Consider the following 14,592-nt stretch of genomic DNA (forward strand, 5'->3'; position numbering starts at 1 on the left):
TTAAGAAAATCATAAGGAAGAGGAAACACATTTACAGCAGTGTACTGTGTTTAGTGAAAAAGAAAATCTGCCTAAGTGGATCCACACAGTTCAAACCCGTGTTGTTCAAGGGCCAGCTGTACCGTGGTCATTTGAGACAAAGCTTCTATCGTTATATTCTTCTTTGTTATGTTCCCACAGACAGCGCTGCTTGCAATTCAGGGCGGAATAGTCCTGCCTTTGTTGTGTCTTTCTAGGTAGCATCTGAAGCCAGGTGGGATGAAGGTGGGGAAGGTGACTTACCATACCACTCATCAACCCATGCAAAAGCCTGTCTATGTCCAATCAGCAGAATATCCCGGACCACCTAAAAAAGCAGAAGAAGGAAGGTGAAGTAATAACCACGTCTGACGAAAACGATCCAGAAAATAGGTTGTTCCCAATTCTAGGAATCCTGGCAATTACAAATTTCTCAATCACTCTGTCCATGGGACGGCAATTATAGTCTCATGGACACAGATACGGGCTCGTTCGCCCCGAGTCCTTCCATGGTGTGCTCTACTCGCTGTAAGTGAATCTCTTCATCTTGTTTGAAACTTGGACTGGGAGTGTATACACTGTGGACAACCTTACTTGGCAGTCGTACAGCAGGGGCTGGGATGGATCTCTAGGCTCATCACCCTGAGACTTTTCATTTATCTTTACCTAAAACAGGTTCAACTTTTCGCTTGTGGCACGGTGCGTGTCTCGCTGGTGCAAGGAGGTCCTAGGTGTTGGGAATCAAGAATGCTTTTCTGGATAGCAAGTGACTTCTAAGCAAAGAGCACTTAACTCTTCCCTGAGGAAATAACCTAAATATTGATAAAAAAAAACTTTTTTAAAAATTTTTTTTCAACGTTTATTTATTTTTGGGACAGAGAGAGACAGAGCATGAACGGGGGAGGGGCAGAGAGAGAGGGAGACACAGAATCAGAAACAGGCTCCAGGCTCCGAGCCATCAGCCCAGAGCCCGACGCGGGGCTCGAACTCACGGACCGCGAGATCGTGACCTGGCTGAAGTCGGACGCTTAACCGACTGCGCCACCTAGGCGCCCCCAATTTCTTTTTTAAATGTAATTGAAGGTGTGGGATACGAGATAAAGAAATATCATTTGGGGGGTGACGTTCACATAACAGAAGGGGAAAAAAGCAGTTTACACAAGTTATTATTGAAAGAGACGAAATAAAGAGACCTCAGCAGGTATAGAACAGATGGGGATGGTAAGCTTGGCTAGGAAACGAAAGGAAAGAAATTGTTTCTTGTAGTGACACGCAATGGCAATAGAAGACTAAGAAAGATAATATATATAGCTTGTGTGTATATGTGTGCCTGTGTGTAACCCTGTTCATGAGTTTTAATTTTATTTATCTATTTATCTATTTATCTATTTATCTATTTATCTATTTATCTATCTATTTATTTATTTATTTATTTATTTATTTATTTATGAATCTTCCGGTGCTCTTTTTGTCCTCTATAAATATGCCGCTTTACATTTCTTGGATACTCACACGCTCCCTTCAACATTCCTTTCTTCCTGCCAAACAAAACCCAGCAATTGTCAAGAACCTCTCGCGAAAGGTTCAAGCACGTTTCAATAAATGAAGGAGTTTAATCTGGCGAATTTGCAGAAACAAGGGAAGCGTTTATAATGAAGTGTTTATTTCTCCATGCCTCTGGATAGCTGGTGAGGCTTTTATGATTTGGAAGGAGGAAATATGTCAAGAAAATAAGAAACAACATGAAACCATACACACTCAAGTGCTGACTGTCAAATTCATGGAAATGAAAAGAACGGCATCGAGCCATCAGTAAAATATACCCTATTACATTAAGCACAACACAGCTGTCTGCTGGAACCAAGAATTCAATAATGTGCTAATGGCTCGCTTTCGAACATTTTTTTCCCCCTTAACTGTGAATAGATTCTTAAAAAACAAAAGTATTCAGAGAAAGGCATCCCTGGTACTTTAAACGCATGCAAATACTAGCCTCCTATACTCATTAGCAGCTCATGGGCCAGAGCAGGTGTGGTTAGGGGGTGTAGATAACACTTCCTTATATTTGGAAACGGGCATGCCTTATACTAGAGCATAATTGCTACAGGTATTTTAAAGAAACAGAAGTCAAAACTAGCCAAAGTCATCGGGTGAGAAAAGAAACACAATAAGCCCTACAGCAATCTAAATAGGCTTTGAGAAGAGAAAGGAGGATATGACAAGTGCTCTGTGTAGTGGCCCCGAGAAGAGGAGATCCTTTTGGGCTAAAAAATAAGGGGGTAGAGACAGTGCAGGAAGTCAAAGAAGATATAGCCCAAGTTAGACACAGAGCCGGGAGCGTCTTCCCGCTTAATCACTTGGGACACGGCTGGGAAACAGGTGGTCCCCAAAACTTGATTTCTATGTGTCTCTCATGTGGCTCCCACCTCTGGCTGGGCCGACAGGGCTCTAGAGCGCAGAAGAACGAAACACCTCTCCGTTAAAAAAAACACCAAAGCTCTCAGATCTGTTCTAGAGTCTCATGAGCCCAGGTTCAATCTGTTCCTTTGTACTTAAATTCAAAACGTATACGTGTTATTGCCAATCGGCCTTCAATCTCAGTAGACCAATCCGTCTAAGTAAGTAACACAAAGCTCAGTGCATTAACGTTAAATTCCAGCGGCCCCAAAAGAATTTCAGAAAGCTATTCTTTATCAGTTTTTAAGTGGAAAAATAAACAGATATCCAGCCTATCTGGAATGTAGAGACAATGTGGGTAGTATTTATTTTTATGAAAATGGGAGGCATTACAAAGGGTAATGCAAAACACTACATTTTCCATTTGTTTCCATGAGGGTAACAGTCATGCTAGAAGCCCCTAACAAACTTAAGTCATCACCAGGTGATGATTTCCTTCTACACAATTAACATGTTTAGCTAAAGTGGGTATACAATTGAAATCTGTGTTTCGAGGCTATTAATAATTCTTTGGTAACAGAATTATTAAATGACCAGAAATACTGAGATGCACCATCTAGGGGACAATCGTGTTTTCTCTTGGGGGCGTTTTCTACCTTAAGTGTCTATATTTGCAGGGTCTTTTGAGTGAGAATGATCTTGGGGGCTGCACACACAGATTTGTTTTGAAGTATGTTTTAAATTTAGTTAATTTCCTGAATATACTCATCCAGCAGACATGGAGGTCATGGAATGAGAAATGAAGGGCAAAACATCAAATTAAGCCTGGATGTAAAATGCACTTTCATGAAAACAGGGTTTTCTAGATGCAGTTGGCTCGTGTTGGCTCAGCACTGTACAGGTGTTGTGTGTTGTGCACTCCAGCTGACAATAAAGACAGTCACGGAGAGCCTGGGTGGCTCACTCGGTTAAGCATCTGACTTTGGCTCAGGTCACGATCTCACGGTTCGTGAGTTCAAGCCCCACATCAGGCTCTCTGCTGTCAGCACAGAGCCTGCTTCGGATCCTCTGTCCCCCTCTCTTTCTGCCCTCCCCTCTCTCAAAAATAAATAAACATTAAAAAAACAAAAACAAAAACAAAACAAGTCCCTGTGTCCACAGTCCGGGAACTGCTGTTTATTCACTTACCTTGTGTACAAATTGTTCCACTCTGGTCTGAAGTCCCCAGACCTCAAACTTCACGGTCACCAGCTTGTAGGAACACATGATGGGTTGATGACTATCTCTCCAGCCTTCCCTTAACTGGCCGCGTCCTGTCTTCTCAGACTTGAAGTGTTTAGGATCCTGAAAAAGATACATCAAAGAAATTATAACTTTAAAGCTTAATTATCATTTATATAGGAAATTTCCAGAATAGGTAAGTCCATAGAGACCAGCAAGATGAGTGGTTGCCAGGTGTTGGAGTCACTACTAATGGATAAAACGGTTCCTGTTGGGGTGATGAAAATGTTCTGGAACCAGGTAATGGTGGGAGTTGCATAGCTTTTGTGAATACACTAAAACCCTCTGAATTGTACACTTAATTAAAAGGGGGAATTATATACATCTCAATCAAAAGAGGGGCTTACGGTGTAAGTAAATAGTAAAATGATAGCTCACCTATTCACATGTCAAAAACGGGATTTATTTACTTATTCACATTTAAAAGATTTTATTTTTAAGTAATCTCTACGCTCAAATTCATAAACCTGAGATCAAGAGTTGCACATTCCACCAACTTAGGTAGCCAGGTATCCCTCAAAAACGTGATCTTAAGCCAGATTTGTGCTGAGACGCCTGGGTGGTCCAGTCAGTGAAGCAACAGGCTTTAGCTCAGGTCGTGATCTCATGATTTGTGGGTTCGAGCCCCGCGTCGGGCTCTGTGTTGACAGCTCAGAGCCTGGAGCCTGTTTCAGATTCTGTGTCTCCCTCTCTGCCCCTCCCCTGCTTGTGCTCTGTCTCCCTCTCTCAGAAATAAATAAACATTAAAAAAAAAAAAGCCAGATTTGTGCCACTGCATTATATTTTCTCTGACCTTAGGTTCGATAAACTTTACAAAAAAAATTTTTTTTAGGTCCAACCCATTACTGGGTGTGTAAATTTGGACAATTGCTCAACAATGTATAAATATCTAAGAGCTAAGCATATGCGCCTACCTATGACCTGACAATTCAATTTCTAGGTGAAATGGGTGCATTTGGCCATCAAAAGACTGTACTTGAATATTCACAACAGCTTAAAAAAATTTTTTTAAATGTTTATCTTTGAGAGAGACAGAGAGAGAGAGAGAGCGCAAACAGGGAAAGGCAGAGAGAGAGGGAGACACAGAATCTGAAGCAGGCTCCAGGCTCCGAGCTGTCAGCACAGAGCCCAACGCAGGGCTTGAACTCACGGACCGTGAGATCGTGACCCGAGCCAAAGTCGAACACTTAACCTAATGAGCTACCCAGGTGCCCCCAAAATATATAAAATATTTAAAAACAAAGAAACAAATAAATAAGAAAGATTTAAAAAATTGTTTTAATGTTTAACCATTTAATATTTCCTCAATGATTGCCATGTGGAAATCAGCTTCTGATTTTTTTTTAATTTCTTAATTTTTTATTTAAAAATAAATTTTTTTTAATGTTTTATTTATTTTTGAGACAGAGAGAGACAGAGCACGAGCAGGGGAGGGGCAGAGAGAGAGAGAGAGAGAGAGAGAGAGAGAGAGAGAGAGACACAGAATCCGAAGCAGGCTCCAGGCTCCGAGCCATCAGCACAGAGCCCGACGCGGGGCTCGAACCCACAAACTGTGAGATCATGACCTGAGCCGAAGTTGGACGCTTAACTAACTGAGCTACCCAGGTGCCCCAGCTTCTGATTTATCTCATCAGAGGATTATTTTTCAGAGATACCTCAGAAGAAATGTGTGAATTAATAAAGTAAGAGAAAATGCATATACACCTAAAAATATTTTTATTTATTTTCCCAGCTTAGAGTTAGTGACAGATAACACTGTGTCTGCTTAAGGCATACAACGTGTATCATTAAAAAAATTGTTTAAAAATTTATGTAGGAGAGAATTTTCGTTAACATACAGAAGACTTTGCTCTGGGGATTACTGTCCAGCTCTGTTTCGGGGCTCCCCTCTACCACAACCCTGCCCCCGCTCAGGGGGAGGTAGGAATTTGGAGGAAATGAGCCCCCCAAACACAGCAGAGGCCACAAGATAAAGCAGAATGAGGCTCCCCCCACCCCCCGTCCAAGAGAGACCTGGGGACCCTGTGCAGGAAGGGAGGTAGTCTGAGCCACGGAACTGGATTATCTCGGACTGCCCAGCCCTTTTAACTCAGCCCGGACTGTCTCAGGGGTAGGTCCAGCAGGTGCAATCAGGATGCTTACAACTAAAGAGAGCGTTATCACTGGGGTCTGGCTTGGCTCTGAGGGGCTGGCAGGCTGCCCCTGCCTTTCTTTACTGGCGTGCCTCCTGCGGACAAGACTTTGGCTGCGGTGGCCACTCCCAGAACCGTGGCTCCCCCAGAAAACACAGCACACCCCCGAGACCAACCCCCACACGAGGCTGATGCCAGGCCCTCAGCGACGTCCAGGCAGAGCCCACAGCTTCCCTGCCCCTGTGGCCTCTGCCTCTAGCCGACATTCCCCATGCTGCTGCCAGAGTGACCTCCCAAATGAAGACTTAATCCCATTGCTGACCTCCTCAGAATCCATTTACAGCACCATGACTTCAGGATACCATTAAAATGCCTGGCATGAAATACAAGGCCCTTTATGATCTTGCCTACCTTTCTAGCAGCTCTTCTGGACCACTGTTCCAAAGCCACACCTTTCCCTTCAGCCTTACGAAGCTCCTGCATCCCCATGCTCCAGGGCTCCAGAACCTTCTAGGCAAGTGTCAGTTCTTCTTCCTGAAATTTTTTCTCCCCAGCCAACTCCTCCACTTTGCCTCACTCTTCTTTTCCTTCTTTAAGACTCAGCTGGAGGGTCCCCTCCTCCCAGAACACTGTCCTATGTGGTTCAGAATGAACACTCCTCCTTTATGCTTTCAAAACCTCTTCTGCCATGAACCTGGCAGGTGGGAAGGACTCTCATCACTGGTGTGATTGTCCATTTCCACAAGACCACAGTCATCTTGAGCCCAGTGGATGCTGAATGCCCATGATGCTGGTACACAACACATGCTGAATAAATGTTTGTTGAATGAATGCCTGAGTTGTTTGGACCCACCACACACACACATGGCTGGGCATCACCATCTCGGCTACATTTGGGTAAATCTTAAAGTGAAAGACAGGTTAAAAATGCTATGTGCCTCATTACAACTGCCGGCAAGCATGTGAAAAAATTAGAACCCTCACACATTGAGGATGGGAATATGAAATAGTGTGGCCACTTTGAAAAACAACTGAGTAGTCCCTCGAAAGGTTAATACGGAGTGAATTTGGCTCTGCCATTCCACTCCAAGATACCTACCCAACAGAATTGAAACCTACGTCCATGCAAAACCTTGCACATGAATGTTCAAATTCCTAATAGGCAAAACATAGAAACAACCCAAGTGTCCATCATCTGATGAATAGATACGCAAAATGTGGTCCATCCATACAATGGAAGATTATCCAGCCATTAGAAGGAATGAGGTACTGATCCATGCTCTAGCACGGATGAACTTCAAAAAACATTACAATAAGCGGAAGAAGCCAGTCATCAAAGGCCACATTGTATAATTCCATTTATCTGAAATATCCAGAGTAGACAAATCTACAGAGAAAGAGAGCAGAGTAGTGGCCTGAGCTGGGGTGAGCTGCTATGGAAACAGAGTTTCTCTTGGGGCTGATGAAAATGCTCTAAAATCAGGTTTAAGGTGACAGCTGACAACTCTATAAATATGCTAAAAGCCATTTAACTGTACCCCTTAAATGGGTGAACGTTATGTAAATTATGTATCGACAAAGCTGTGAAAAACACACAAATGCAGTATAAAAATGCCACGTGCTACCTTAGTCGGATTTTTCAGGGTATGTACTAATTCTGAGATTCCTGAAAGTCCTGCATAAAGTAATATTATAACAGTCATTATCCTAAGCATTTACTGAATGCACAATGTGGGCACAGTAGAGAACCAGATATTACATTATGCTCTCCCTTGACCTGGTTTCTTTGCCCTGAGGGGTGTGGGAGGGCAGCAGCAGCTGTGTGTGTGTATGTGTGTGTGTGTGTGTGTGTGTGTGTGTGTGTGCGCGCGTGCACATTCGCACGCCCTGGAAGGTGTGGGCTGTGTGTGGTCACAGAGCACTTCCCTCCAACCATGGTGGAATCCGCTCTACTTGGCTGATTTCCATTCCTTGACCTTCCCCCGGGTCCCTCATTGGCATCGGTTGCAGGAAGACATTGGGCCTGGAGGTAGCAGGGACCAGAGCGGGACAAATATATAATTAATGGAATACTCAACTGACAAAAGAGATTCTGAAAGACAGAAGGAAAAGAGAAGGCACAGTAAGTATCCCATAGGAATAAGCGTTCTGTGAAAGGAATAGCTGGAGATTGGAGTACGGGTAGCATTTTCGAATCTTTGATACCAATATTGTCAGGCTGTGTTTTTATCACCCAAACCAGCCCAGAAACGACTACTGAAATATACATACAGGCCTGGAAAGATTATGTTAATTTAATAATAACACGATTCAGGAAAAAGGCACAGGCCTAGGGTCTGGTTCACGGCAAGTGTTCAACTGACGTTAGCTATTACGGTACTCTGAAGGCAGTCTCAGATGCGTTTGAGTAACATGCCCAATCCTGCAGTCAAGGGCAGAGCCACTGATGCTTTTCCAAAGTACCCTGGAATTGCTGGTAGGAGATTTGATGGTTTAAGGTCACGCGACTAATTCCTGCCTACCCCATGTTCCTACAGTCTACAATGCCATTGAGAATAAAAAGAGAAAACCAATAAATCAAGAGGTATCACCAGGGAGTCTCTGGTGGATAATCTCCAAAGATGGCCTCCAGCAGCTCCTTCCCTCTCTGTGCCAGTATGCTGTTCCTCCCACCAAGAGATGGAGGCTATCTCCCCTCACTTTGAATCTAGGTTGGCCTAGGTCATGCTCTGACCAATTGCAAATGGCAGAAGAGAAACTGTGTCAGTTCAGGCCTCTCAAGGAAGCTAGTAACCGGACGCCTGACACAACGTACAGAGTCGGGTCTGATTACTCAGAGCCCACCATGTTGGGGGGAAGCCCAAGATAGCCTTGCGGAGAAGTGCCCACCCATTCCAGCTAAGAAGCCAGCAGGCATGCGAGGGAACAGGCCAAATTGGATATTTCAGTCCAAACATACATCGTGAGGAACAGAAGATCTGCCCAGCTAAGCCTCGTCAAAAAATTTACAGCTGCCACGTAGTCAATGTGAGTTAAGACAGGAGCAGGAGTTAAACAGGGAGGCTTGGTTTTTTTCACCACCCGCCTACTAACTTTCCAACAAAAGGCAAATGAGGAGTATAATTATCAGCACATGGACAGTAACTATCCTTTTTAAAAAAATTTTTTTACGTTTATTTATTTTTGAGAGACAGAGAGCACGAGGTGGGGAGGGGCAGAGAGAGAGGGAGACACAGAATGCGAAGCAGGCTCCAGGCTCTGAGCTGTCAGCACAGGGCCCGACGTGGGTCTCAAACCCGTGAACCGTGAGATGATGACTTGAGCCGAAGTCGGACGCTTAACCGACTGAGCCACCCAGGTGCCCCTGGACAGCAGCTAGCTTGAGGCTTAGAAGACCCGGCCTCCATGCTTTGGCCGACCAGAATACACATAGGCAAACCCCTGAGAACCTGAGAGAACGTCGTCCTTCTTTTTTTTTTTTTTTAATTTTTTTTCAACGTTTATTTATTTTTGGGACAGAGAGAGACAGAGCATGAACGGGGGAGGGGCAGAGAGAGAGGGAGACACAGAATCGGAAACAGGCTCCAGAGTCTGAGCCATCAGCCCAGAGCCCGACGCGGGGCTCAAACTCACGGACCGCGAGATCGTGACCTGGCTGAAGTCGGACACTTAACCGACTGCGCCACCCAGGCGCCCCGAGAACGTCGTCCTTCTTGAGTTTGCAAGTGGATAATCAAACCACAATTACGGAGCCAGCAAGTGGCGGAAGGCGGGAAGGCAACTCTATCAGCAACGCAGACGTGTGGGAGACAAAGGACCCCGCAAACAGAGCAAGGGGCCAGGCACAGGAGGTAGGGGAATGGGGTAAAACCCATGGCTGTGGCCTGACTGCCTTCACGCATCTCGGATCTTGTGCAGGGAGTCCGAGAGAGGCCTGAAGATGAAGGTCCCGGAGCCACCTGGCAGCGCCCCGCCTTGGTTCATGGACTAGCCTTAGCTCGCCTCTTGGGCTGGCAACTACTTGACTTTGAAATGGTACCTGTTCCCGAATCTTCATATACATTCGAGGCATAGGCTTCTCAAGAAATCAAGCGAGACTCTGCAACATTAAGCAGGGAACGCTGGTAGATCACATTTTCCCAAACAGTGAAGAATCACAGGCCCTCACAGCAACCATCAGCTCTGAAGAAGACTGGAAAAGTAACGTCTGCACAGCGAAAACCATGCAGATGCCAAGATCTATGTGTGGCTCCGGATCACGCCACAGAAGCACTAGGTCACAAGGAGGAGACTAGAATCCCAGCTCCCCTAATTCTAGGCCAAATGTTCTTTCCACTACATTTACTTTTAATGTTAAACAGCAAAGGGTGTTTTTGTTATAGCCAGATGCCAAAGAAGCAATTAACAATTGGGCTTTTTCTGGCAACAGTGGGTTGATGTTTTTGCAAGTCTGGTGTCATATCTACAGCTGCTGATTTCATCTAGTAAATCTTATACGTGGCCTATAATTAGGGATTCACTTTCAAAGAGAGGGAGGGAGGTAAGAGAGAGGATTTACCAGAGGACTCCTTTAATCAAAACTCGAGATCTGGGGCGCCTGGGTGGCTCAGTCGGTCGAGCGTCCGATTTCGGCGCAGGTCATGATCTCGCGGTTTGTGGGGTCGAGCCCGGCATCGGGCTCTGTGCTGACAGCTCAGGGCCTGGATCCTGCTTCGGATTCTGTGTCTCCCTCTCTCGCTGCCTCTCCCCACCCCCGGCCCCTCACATTCTGTCTCTCTCTCCTTCAAAAATAAAGAAACATTAAAAAAAATGTTTTTAAACCCCTCAAGATCACAAATGAACGTCCAGCTGAATGCCTTTAAGTGAGGATGGAAAAAAAAAAAAATCAAACCACCGGGTCTTATCTGAAATATTCTGGTCACTGCAAACCTTTCTCCTTGGTCCTGTTCTCCCCCTCCCCCACCCTTGCCCATGCACCCCCTAATATCCATTCCACTTGAAATCATCTTCAGTTTCATTTTCTCACTTGAGTTTGTGAACATAAATGACTAAATCGCCCCATTCACACATCAGTTGACCTTTCTTCTAACCTTTTAAATTTTTTAAATTTCTGGTTTGTGTTTCTATAGCTTCTGTACTATTTTGGTCCTGACTCAAAAAAACTCTGTGATAGGATTCACTCATTCTTTATAAGACTTGGATTATTTTTAGGTTTTAAACTTTCATTTCTAGGTTTCTTTATTTTCAAATGAAGTTTGTAAAAGCTCCACCTTCATCTCCAATATTATGAATTCCACACTTTCCCACTTTGGCTTTTTTTATTTAAAAAAATTTTTTTTCAACGTTTATTTATTTTTGGGACAGAGAGAGACAGAGCATGAACGGGGGAGGGGCAGAGAGAGAGGGAGACACAGAATCGGAAACAGGCTCCAGGCTCTGAGCCATCAGCCCAGAGACCGACGCGGGGCTCGAACTCATGGACCGCGAGATCGTGACCTGGCTGAAGTCGGACGCTTAACCGACGGCGCCACCCAGGCGCCCCCCCTTTTTAAAAAAAAATTTTTTTTTCAACGTTTATTTATTTTTGGGACAGAGAGAGACAGAGCATGAACGGGGGAGGGGCAGAGAGAGAGGGAGGCACAAACTTTGGCTTTTTTTAAATGAGGACATCAATCACATGGGATTAGGGTCCACTCAACCTCATTTTAACTTGATTCCTTCTGAAAAGATGCTATTTCCGGGGCGCCTGGGTGGCTCAGTCAGTTAAGTGTCTGACTCTGGCTCAGGCCATGATCTCGTGGTTGGTGGGTTTGAGCCCCACGTCAGGCTCTGTGCTATCAGTGCAGAACCTGCTTTGGGTCTTCTGTTCCCCTCTCTCTGCCCCTCCCCCACTTGGGTGCTCTCTCTTTCTCTCCCCAAAATAAAAAAACATAAAAAAAAAAAAAAGGATGCTATTTCCAAATAAGCTCACATTCTCAGGTGCCAGGGGGTTAAGGGCTTCAACATCTCTCTTCTGGGGGACACAACCCAGCCCGCACCAGTGGGTCATGATTTTCACAAGACAAATCTTACAGGGTCCCCTGTAACTAGCTCTCGAGTAGCAAGCCCACTCACTGGGTCACGGAACAATGAACCTCGAGCCCTGGCTGCGGGTGGATCCACGGGCTGCCGGGGAAGCAGTGCTCTTGCCTCCAGGTTGCTTGATGTACGGCTCCTGGAGCCCAGCAGCTGGCTGGCGGGCTGGGATCATGTCAGGCTGCAAGCTCCTCTGGCTGGGGGCTTCTAAATTCATCTCCGATGAGAGCTCTGGCTCCGGAGTCTGCTGGTACTCCCCAGGCTTGGCACATGGCAGATCGGGCCCTCGTAGTGAGTTACAGCCCATCTGTGTGGAGGGAGGTAATCTCCCAAGCCAGACGGACCAAATTGGTGAAGGGAAGGAAAAATTCTTCCTCTGCCTTTCAAGGTCTTCCAGTTGGACTAAGAATTCAATTTACATGAGACAGATTAACAGGAGGAAAAAACCCAAAGTGTTATTATGTGCGCACAGAGGGCCAATAAGGAAATTGAGGCCTGAAGAAATTACCAAGATATATATATATATATATATATATATATATATATATGTGTGTGTGTGTGTGTGTGTGTGTGTGTGTGTGTGTGTATATATTTTTTTTTTTCCCCAATGTTTATTTATTTTTGAGAAAGAGAGACAGTGTGAGCAGTGGAGGGGCAGAGAAAGGGAGACACAGAATCTGAAGCAGGCTCCAGGCTCGGAGCGGTCATCACAGAGCCCAATGCAGGGCTTGAACTCACGGACCGCAAAACCATGACCTAAGCCGAAGTCAGACACTTAACTGAGCCACCCAGGCGCCCGTTTTCATAAATTTTACACAAAGAGAATAAATCTCTGAGGGACTGACAGGACAGAGAAAACTTTGGGAGCTTCAGTTAGGAAGGTATTCTAAACAGAATTTGGGCTGGGGTAGTAAATACACAAAAACGTAACAAGGGTTGTTTACACAGCCTTCTGCACCCTGAATTTCCCACCTCTGGTGATAAGGAGGTCTCTCTACTTCCTGATGAGGCTACCTTTCACAAGGGAGATTGATTTCCTGCATTCGGGGGACAGAGAAGGGTCTGAGTGTCCTCCTTTTTTTTTTTTTCTAAAGATTTTATTTTTTTTCAAGTAATCTCCACACCCAATGCAAGGCTTGAACTCACAACCCTGAGATCAAGCGTTGCATGCTCTACCAACGGACTCAGCCAGGTGTCCTGGAGTGTCCTTCTTGCACAGCCAATCTCTTAAGTAACTTTTATTTAAAATAACCAAATGCCAAATTGGCACATTTGGAACAGCCTGCCCTTGGCCTCCACATTGGCCACCCCTTCCATGCAGGCACATCTTCTTTAGAAGGCTTCCTCTCCCTGGAGTCAGTCACACCTCCAGGCTTCATCCATCTTGCACTTGGACAAAGCAGAACAAAGGCGAAGCCGAGGGCCTCTTCATGAGTGCAGTCCTTTCGAGACTGTGTCTCTTTGTTTGTTAGAATCAGTCTCACACCCGGGAGGTGCAAGGAGCCCCCAGGAGGTCCTGGCCTGGCTGGGGCTCAGCTAGCATCTCAGAGGCAATATTATCAGTCTACATTCACCGAGATTTAAAGTCTCCATGATTAATTATGCTTTCAATGTGAACCACAAAGGACTAAATCCAACGGGGGCTTGCCCTGTTAATTGAAATTAGAAGTTTTTGATAAATGTTAAATGAAATAGGGCTAAGCAGTAACTGGGTAGGAATTGTTACATTATGTAACTACAACGCTCAGTCCTAAAATAGGGATGAACTAACAACACTTATCAGACTTTTTTTTCCTGCATTCTTGGAGTCTTGAAGACTCCAAAGTGATGAATATATCCTCATTCCCCATCAATGAATGGCATTTCAACCAGGTAAAATTCGGCTCTGAATTTGGACTCAGATTCCTTGAACTTGAATCCTAAAAGGAATGCACATAAAAAATTAAGGAGCTTTCAGAGCAGCTAGTCACAACAGACCACATATTAAAGGATCCCATTCAGATGAAATATCTCGAACAGGGAAATCTACAGAGACAAAAAGATTAGGGGTTTCCTAGGGCTGGGGTGGGATCGGGGGTAAAAAAGCCAGGTGTGTGTGTGTGTGGGGGGGGTGATAGTTAAAGCATGCAGGGTTTCTTTTTGAGGTGATGAACATGTCCTAAATTTGATTGTGATGACGGCTGCCCATATCTGTGAATACACTGAAATCCATCAAATTCGCCACTTGAAATGGGTCATTGTATGGTATGTGAACTTTCTCAATAAAGCTGTTGAAATAAGCAAAACAAAACTAAGGAGCTTTCAGAGTGCGTTTGAGAAGTGACCTAAAACTTTACTTAAAAGGTCAACTGCTGTGCATCGGCTTAAAAAAAAACCAAACAACAACCCTAAATGCAAATTGTAGCCACAAGCAGCCAATTCTTGCTTTGTTAGCAGTTAATACCTAAAGTGCTATTTTTAAAGCATTTGCTCTTGGCACTCGAGTATACCACAAACGCTGAGTGATTTGTGCTATTCCTCTGCAAAGTGACTCTCTTAAAGGAGCTTGACTTATAAAGTGCTACTGACATGCAGAAAGGCAGAGAAAAGGGGGGATGTGGTGGGGAGGCGTTCTGGTGTGTGTTCTGAGCCCTTCTCAGTTATAATTCAGTGCCAGAAAAACTCAAAACTTCTCTACTGGAGGAGGGAG

At 44.8% G+C, this 14,592-nt stretch overlaps 1 protein-coding gene across 9 annotated transcripts in view; it reads right to left on the reverse strand.

Annotated features, from left to right (window-relative positions):
• The window catches only part of PITPNC1 (phosphatidylinositol transfer protein cytoplasmic 1), a 275,970-nt gene that overhangs the window by 19,920 nt on the left and 241,458 nt on the right, over positions 1-14,592 (reverse strand). For all 9 annotated transcript variants that reach the window (XM_045044220.1, XM_045044223.1, XM_019818130.3 and 6 more), the window contains 2 exons: positions 3,604-3,759; positions 283-346 (listed from right to left, as the gene is read on the reverse strand). In XM_045044220.1, the coding sequence (XP_044900155.1) occupies positions 283-346; positions 3,604-3,759 (220 nt within the window). The remainder of the gene's footprint in view (positions 1-282; positions 347-3,603; positions 3,760-14,592) is intronic.

This window comes from Felis catus, chromosome E1 (assembly GCF_018350175.1).
Source record: "Felis catus isolate Fca126 chromosome E1, F.catus_Fca126_mat1.0, whole genome shotgun sequence".
In the NCBI taxonomy this organism is placed as follows: domain Eukaryota; kingdom Metazoa; phylum Chordata; class Mammalia; order Carnivora; family Felidae; genus Felis; species Felis catus.